The 8179-nt window shown below is 48.4% G+C and overlaps 1 protein-coding gene across 1 annotated transcript; it reads right to left on the bottom strand.

Moving 5' to 3' along the window:
* Positions 1 to 491: 491 nt before the first annotated feature.
* Positions 492 to 7746, bottom strand: LOC121156618 (heterogeneous nuclear ribonucleoprotein K-like). The gene is made up of 3 exons (XM_040980410.1): positions 7698 to 7746; positions 2927 to 3035; positions 492 to 1654 (listed from the first exon to the last, which is right to left on the bottom strand). The coding sequence occupies exons 1-3, from the start codon at positions 7744 to 7746 to the stop codon at positions 535 to 537; spliced, it is 1278 nt and encodes a 425-aa protein (XP_040836344.1). The 3' UTR covers positions 492 to 534.
* Between the last annotated feature and the right edge of the window lie 433 nt (positions 7747 to 8179).

The raw sequence follows: 8179 nt of genomic DNA, 5'->3' as shown, positions 1-8179 counted from the left end.
GGGGGGTGAATCACCAGACAGAAGATCTTCCTCTCTGTCTCTCCTTCTCTCTATATATTTGACTTTGTAATAAAAATAATTTTTTTTAGGTTCACTAAATTTATTTTAAAAATCATAAAACGTTTCTTACAAAAGAGCATACATTCTGCACACTGCTCTGAACAGATGCCAGGGATATGTGGATTCGTTACTTTCCTTCTTTGTCCCATCCCCCCAAATGTTACAGTGACCACAAAGCAAGGTGTTCACAAGAATTGCATGGGGGGAAATTTTTTAAACCACCAACAATAAACAAAAAATAAAATCCACTCACTCTGCTGTTGTTTCAAAATCTCAATGTTAGTTTTTGCACGCCCTCCCCCCACCCCCAACCCTGTTTGTAAGGAACTAAAACATTACATCTGGTGAACAGCAAAGATTTTCACTACACCTCAAATGCAGAACACCTATGAAGCAGAGGAAGGTTGGCTTTTTATAAACAGAAGCAGATAAAAAAAAAAAAAGATGCAGGACTCCTTCAGTTCTTCACTAGTCTTAGAAAAACTTTCCAGAATACTGCTCCACACTGTTCTGCAGCAAATACTGTGCATTCTGTATCTGGTCCTGTGTTCCTGTAATGGTAACGATCCGATCTTCGGATCCTTCTAAAGGCTCATCAATTTTGATGGAAGCTCCTGACTCATGACGGATTTGTTTAATCCACTGACCACCTTTGCCAATAATAGATCCAGCCAAATCTTTGGGAATAGTTACTTGTGTAGTAATAATAGGTCCACCAAGATCACCATATGAACCACGACCCCCTGCATAGGAATAATCATATCCAGAGCCACCCTGTGGTTCATAAGCTATCTGCCACTCCGATGGGCTCCGTGTATCTATCGCCGAGTCCCACGTTTCATCAGCACTGAAACCAACCATGCCATCGTAACGATCTCCAGGTCTTCCTCTTCTGTCATAGGCCATTAGATCTCCTCCCCTAGGTGGTGGTGGAGGAGGAAGAAGAAGATTTCGAGCTCTGCTGCCACCTCGTCCACCTCGTCCAGGTGGTGGTGGTGGTGGTCCTCGGCGAGGGCTCATATCATCATAATCTCGTCTAGATGGGGGCATGGGGCGCCCACCACGACCAGGAGGCATTCTGTCAAAACCACCTCTTCCCCGCATGGGAAATCCCACAGGTTGGCCACGGCGGTCATCAAACATCATTGTAAAACCACCATAATCATAAGTTTCATCATAAAAATTGGGATCATAAGGCTGTGCACGTCCTTTGATGGGAGACTCAGAAATAAGATCCAAGATAATCTTTATGCATTCTACAACTCTGTCAGGCTTTCCTCCAATGAGAACAACTCTGTCAGTGGAATGAGGACAGCATTCCTGGAAAAGCTTGATTGCTGTCTGAGTGTTCTCTCGAAGTTCTTTGATTTTAGCACCTTTGACCCCAATAATTCCACCAGCCAGACTCTGATGAATCAACAGTCTTAACTCGCAGTCAAAATCACTTCCTTTAAAGTGTTGGTAATTTAAGCATTCCACAGCATCAGATTCGAGCGGGAGCTGGCTGGTTGCAGTGGGTGATGGCAACTGCAGGCCCTCTTCCAAGGTAGGGATGATTTTCTTCAGAATTTCTCCAATTGTTTCAATATCAGCACTTAAAAAAAAAAAAAGAAAGAAGAAGCTCTAAATTGAGAGTTCTGAATTTTGTATCCCCCATTTTCTCAATGTATTCCTGAGTTAACTCTGAGGTAGGCAGAGGCTTTTGCTCCTTTGCAAGGGCGTTTTCAGTAATGTTCATTGTGCCTCTGTCTCTTTTTTTGCTCTTGGTCATTGTACTTCTGGTTATCAGATTCTTCTCCTCGGGGCAGGTTGCTAAGCTGTGTCACCCACAGTTCTCCAATTCAGTTTTATTGATTGCAGTTGGTACATGGTTCTTTGCTTCCAGTCTCTTGTGCCACTCCCTCCAATGAGTTTCATATCTGGGCTCAATTCAAATTTGAGCCTCTTCAGCATTTTTGTTTTACTTTTTTTATTTTTAAGGATTTGTTTATTTTATTGGAAAGGCAGATCTACAGAGACAAGGTGCGACAGGGAGCAAGATCTTCCATCTGCTTGTTCACTACCCAAATGGCCAAAACAACCAGAGCTGAGTTGATCTGAAACCAGACGTCAGGGGTTTCGTCCCGGTCTCCCACATGAGTGCAGGGCCTCAAGAATTTGGTCTATACTCCATTGATTTCCCAGGCTATAATCAGGGAGCTAGGTGGAAAGTGGAGCAGCAGGGACATGAACCGGCACCCATATGGGGTCAAGGTCTTCCTTTGGCCTTTTCTCTGGACTCACAGTGTAGACAGTGCCTTTGCATTTCACATAATTCACACATGCCTAGCAGGTGGTAGGTGCTCAGAAGACAACCAGATTTTGTCACTGGGTGCCTGTCCTTTCTTTGGACTCCACTTGTGGTGGATCACGGGCCTGGCATTAAATCCTTTCGTGAAGGAGGTAAAGGTGTTTCATTTACCTTGGCTCTCATTGCCTGCTCAGCTTCCAGCTCTTCCTCCAGTTCTTCAGTTCAGGCCTAGCTGACACATGAAGAGAGAGAAGACAGGTGTCATCTCTTGCGTGGAGAGTGAAAAAATTATCCACTTGGCCTTTTAGAATGGGAAATAGGGGTGAGACTGGTTGGCAGTGTCCGAAGGGAGAGAGGCAGGAGAGGGTAGGTGAAGCTGAGGTCCTGAGACAGGAGGAAGCCTGGTGTATGTGAGACCCAGCGAGGAGCCAGCACGTCTGGACTGCGCGGTGAGGGGAGTGGTAGGTGATGAGGTCATTGCGGGAGCAGGAATTAGGGCTTCCTGACTGTCGCAGGGACTTTGGATTTGGGCCTGGGTGGTGCGAGCATGAGTTCATCTCCACGGCTGTCTTGAACGCGGAAGACCTCAGCTGCTCATTGGCTGATGTGAATGAAACAGACAGAGAAGAAGAGTTTAGACTCCTTAGTCCTGTCCGTGTACGTGCTGTTTCTTGAGCTTCCGCTGCTGCAGTGAACAATTTAGAGACTGCTCATCCTCCCCTTTAGACATGACAGAATTCATTTCCAAGCCGCCTGCCAGGGAAGGTTTCATCTCGAGGAAATGCTGTGTGGGTAGCCCAGCAGGTTGGTGATGGAGTGCAGCCTGGATTGCCCAATGTGACCTTGAACCTGTCAAAACCCTCTCATCTCCCATCCCTGCCTTGCAGACTGACAGCAGTGCGTTCAAATCTGAAATCTACCCTGCAGGATTTTCATTACTCACTCATTCATTCATTCATCCATTCACTCATGTTGATCTATGCACCAAAGGTGTGTCGAGGACTCCCTGTATGCCAGCCAGGGTTGGGGCTGCAGGGACACATCAGTGAGCCACCACTGCCATGCAGCTCTCATTCACAGGGCCCCAGGGTCACAGTGCTACTGCTTTTTTTTTTTTTTTTTTCCCACTGAGATCTTCCCTCTGAAAATGCTGCCCAAAGGGCTCTCTCTCCTCTTGTGGTGCAAGTTGCAGGTTCCAAGAGCTATATGTAAGAATCACCTCCCCATGTGAGGTGCCAGAGACGAGGTGAGGAGGAGGACAAGCAGGGTCACTGGCGCTTGCTGTGATTGCCACAGGAGCGATGTTAGAGCAGTCTAAGATGGTGCACAACCGCCTTGGCCGAATATACTTCCAGATGCATCGTCCAAGTTCTGCTCCCTAGAAGCTTCCCATATCCAACTTCTTATCTCCATTCCCTTGTCTGGACAACTGCAGTACCTTTTCAGTTGTCTTCCTGCTTCTGGCTATTCCCCACTCCATCTGCCCTCCCCATGAGAACACGAGGTGATCAAATATCACTTACTCCTTGTTATCCCAAAGGGCCAGTCTACGGGTGTCTGAGATCTCCCTGCCCTGCTTAGACCCTGGGGCTTCCAGGGCAGTGGATCCGATCTCCTTTCCAGTGCCCCAGGGCAGCTTGTGAGGCTAGGAGCTCCCTGAAGACAGAGCAAACCCCACTCTCTTGATCCTCTGTGCCAGTTACAGTGCCTGGTACAAAGCAGCTGTTTGAGATGTCAGTGCCTGACCCCTGGCCCCACTCTGGAAAACGCCATCACTGCTACGCATCATGATGGACAACACACATGACCACACAGGCCTACTTTCCTAACAATTGCTCAAAATCAAGATTGGAGCGCGCCATCTTACTGCAGTTGGCAGTGGTCATCTTCAAAGTTCACCTCTGCTCAGATTTTCTCTTTCAGCTCCCAGTAACCCTCCAGCCACAGAGACAAAAGCACAGGAAGCTGGGTGAGAGGATTGTGAATCCTAACAGCAGGAAGGAAGCAGCTATCAGAAACGCGCTTGTGTCCTGGGGCGGGTGCGGCATTCTGGTTTCCAAACCCATATCAGGATCTTGTACCCTGAGGTGGACCAGGCCCCCGGTTGTAGAAAATTCCCCAGAAACTGTGTTCCCTCATGGGTCTGGGTGCTCAGCTTGCTGTTGCTCTTGGTCAGGTGGCTTATTTTGTCCTGTTCTTCTTGGAGGTTGTCCAAGGTTTTGTGGAAGGGAAGATACTCACACATGTGTCCTCCGGGTAAGCAGAAGCTGTTGCAGAGGCCAGGCTTCCAGTCGTCACTTCTGGGTTGTACAGTCACTGGAACTTGGGGACTTGAGTTGACTTGAATGAACAGTACCCCTGGGCACCGAGTGAGGCCAGGGCATACAGAGGTGTGCAGCTTGGGTGGCAAGTGGGTTCTCAGGGGTCCTTTGGAGACTCTGGCTCTCCAAGGGACATATTGAAAATCTGTGGGGCCCGGCGCTGTGGCACAGTGGTTAAGGTCCTTGCCTTGCATGCCCGGGATCCCATATGGGCGCTCATTCTATCCCTGCAGCCCCGCTTCCCTTCCAGCTCCCTGCCTGTGGCCTGGGAAAGCAGTCGAGGACGGCCCAAAGCTTTGGGACCCTGTACCCACGTGGGAGACCCAGAAGAGGCTCCTGGCTTCAGATCGGCATAGCATCGGCCGTTGCGCTCACTTGGGGAGTGAATCATTGGACGGAAGATCTTCCTCTCTGTCTCTCCTCTCTGTATATCCGCCTTTCCAATAAAAAATAATAAAAATAACTCTTAAAAAAAAAAAAAGAAAATCTGTGGAGTGCTTTTGGTTGTCTTAGTAATTGGAGGCCCCACAGACTTTTACTGGTTGATTCCAGGGACACTAGATGTTCCCCCTTGCTCTGGACGACCCAGCACCATGAAGAATAATTTTGCAGTCCTCATGCTTAATGTACCACCAACGCCTTCACGCAAGTAAAGCTAACCATCACACCTCTATGAACCTAGCACCTGACACCATTTTGTGTAGCGCATTCTTTCTCATGGATTGTACACTGCATGTTCAGAGAATGATCTGCCAGGAAAACCAAGCACTCCGCCTCTGTTGCAGACTTGTCCAAGAGTCAGCTGCTGTACTGTACTCCCATCTCTGCAGCAGCATCTCTTCCCAGCTGAGTCACACCACAGCCTTCCATGCCCTTCTGTGGCCCTTGCAAATGTCTCCTGCCCTATCTGCTCCAGCTTCGACACACTGCGAGCACATGGCTTATCCTGAATGACTTTGCATTCATTTCTTCTTTACATCAAAGAGCTTTCTGTTATTGTTATTTTTTAGTTATTAATTTTTGTTGGAAAGGCTGATCAGATTTACAGAGGGAAGAGACAGAAAGATCTTCCATCTGCTGATTCACTCTCCAAGCGGTCACAATGGCTGGAGCTGAGCTGATCCAAAACCAGGAGCCAGAAGCCTCCTCTGGGTCTCCCATGTGGGTGCAGGGTCCCAAGGCTTTGGGCCGTCCTCCACTGGCTTTCCCAGGCCACAAGCAGGAAGGGGTATAGGAAGTACAGCAACCGGGACATGGGATCCCAGTGCTCGATGGAAGAGGATTAGCCAGTGAAGCTTTTGTGCCGGGCCCCCTGTTGATGCTTTTGAGGTTATGCCATATATTATTAATACTTTTCTATTTCAGGATAGTGAGAGGGCATTCCAAAATACAGTGGTTCCCCATCACTTGTGGATTCTGTATCTGCCTAATATCTCACTCACTAAGAGTCACTTGGAGTCCCAGATCTGGGCTCATGTGCTTTCTTGGTCAGTTGTGAATATGCATGTGGTGGGGAATTCTGGATTCCAGGGTTAGGGCCAAGAAGGTGATGCTCTGCCTTCTTATTTCAGCTCCCACGCGCTACACAAGGGTCTCTGGGCTCTACTTGGTGTCATGATGTCTGCATTTCTGTGGTTTGCAGTTGGTAGTTTCATAGTCTTGATGGCTCCCAAATTCAGGGCTGACATGCTGTCCTGTGTTCCTAGTACAAAAAAAAAAAAAAAAACAAAAAAACAAAAAACTGCTGTGCTTTGTGGAAAAAAGCATGTTAGAGGCAGCACTCAGGCACAAGTCATAGTACTGTTGATCAGGAGTCCAAAGTCGACAAACCAACAGCTTATAGTAAATAGTTTCTTTCTTTCTTTCTTTCTTTTTTTTTTTTCTAAATTCACAGGTAGAGCTGGAGTTGTGGCACCATGAGTTAATCCAATGCTGGCATACCATACGAACACCAGTTTGAGGCCCAGATGTTCCACTTATGATCTTGCTCCCTGCTAATGCACCTGGGAAAGCAGCAGAAGGGGGCTTAAGGTGCTTGGACCCCTGCACGCATGTGGAACACCCAGAAGAAGCTCCTGGCTCTTGGTTTTGACCTGGCGTAGCCATAACTATTGTGGGCCTTTCGGAAGTGAATCAGCAGATGGAAGATCTTTCTGTGTTTCCATCACGCTCTGTCACTTTTCTTTCAACTAAGTAAAACAAATCTTTTTGTTTAGGTCCACATAAAACAAAGCAATACAGATGTTGTAGTCATATGTGTTATGCATTGGTTGGCTGACAAAATGTGAAGACCAGAGGCTTGTTGGAATTTAGCTATGTATTTCCCTTAGGAGCAATGGTTCATGTTTGCTGACTCAGTGTCTGTGGCAACTTGACCGAGCACAGCTACTGTGATGACAAGACTCAGTGTGTGTACTCTTTTTTTTTTTTTTAAAGATTTATTTATTTTTATTGGAAAGGTGGATATACAGAGAGGACAGAGAGGAAGATCTTCTGTCTGATGGTTTACTTCCCAAGCAGCCACAAACGGCTAGAGCTGAGGCAATCCAAAACCAGGATCCAGGAACTTCTTCCGGATCTCCCACAAGGGTACAGGGTCCCAAGGATTTGGGCAGTCCTTGACTGCTTTCCCAGGCCACAAGCAGGGAGCTGGATGGGAAGCGGAGCTGCTGGGATTAGAACCGGTGCCCTTATGGGATCCTGGCGCATGCAAGACGAGGATTTTAACTGCTATACTAGTGTGCTGGGCCCAGCGTGTGTACGAATCTGGCGAGGACTGCAATCTAAGAGAGCTCAGGGGGTGTGTCATGGACAAGCGTCAGCAGACACAGGAGGGAGGAGCTGCTGTCCAGCTGCGGTTTCCACTCCGTATCCCCAGAGGTGCTCCCTGCCCTGCTCAGCCCTGGTGGCCCGTCAGAGCCTGAGCTGAGGCGAGGACTGTGGGGCCTCCACATGACCTCAGAAGCTAGTGACCCGCTGTTGCCCTAGTGTCACCGTAGCTTAGAGGACGGGGCACCCTTCCTTACATTCCATTTCATCCTCACAACTCTGGTGACTGCTCCCGGAGTAGCCCATCGTTTACAATTACCAATAACTCCCCCACTTCATTCTCAGAACGGTTCTATCTTGGTTGATAACACACCTGGAAGGCAGGTGACAAGATGTGGCTGCACCTACTTCACTGGTGAGAGAATTGAGGGAGAGCCCTCACTTCCCTGAACATGTCTTCAGCTCCATGTGTAAAGCATGTTGTGCCAAACTCCACCTGTCCTGTGGAGGTCCGCTGGGTGACCTGACCTGGGGCAGCTCCTCCTGCGCCCTCTTCTCCATCTGTAGCCTGGCAGTGGAGTTTTGATGGAGCGACAGATCCCCCAGTCTGAGTGTGGACCTTGTGATCCAAGGCAGGGAGAGAGGCGGGGTCCTGAGTGTGAGAAATAGCCTTAGTGGGGGAGGGAGGCAGGTCCTTAGCCTAGCAGCAACCTCGGATCCACTGGGAGCTTGAGAAATG

Source organism: Ochotona curzoniae, unplaced genomic scaffold, assembly GCF_017591425.1.
Source record: "Ochotona curzoniae isolate NIBS_2020 unplaced genomic scaffold, NIBS_Ocur_1.0 contig_3437, whole genome shotgun sequence".
NCBI lineage: Eukaryota > Metazoa > Chordata > Mammalia > Lagomorpha > Ochotonidae > Ochotona > Ochotona curzoniae.
This window is presented reverse-complemented; position numbering and strand designations above follow the sequence as displayed.

What these genes read in the sequence shown, in the direction of transcription:
- LOC121156618 (XM_040980410.1), bottom strand. Translation starts at nt 7,746, where the DNA reads ATGGGCTACTCCGGGAGCAGTCACCAGAGTTGTGAGGATGAAATGGAA. An exon ending in TTGTGAGGATGAAATGGAAT is followed by an intron (nt 3,036 to 7,697) that starts GTAAGGAAGGGT and finishes TGTTCACTGCAG; the next exon opens with CAGCGGAAGCTCAAGAAACA. An exon ending in GAGCAGCTGAGGTCTTCCGC is followed by an intron (nt 1,655 to 2,926) that starts GTTCAAGACAGC and finishes TTTTTTTTTAAG; the next exon opens with TGCTGATATTGAAACAATTG.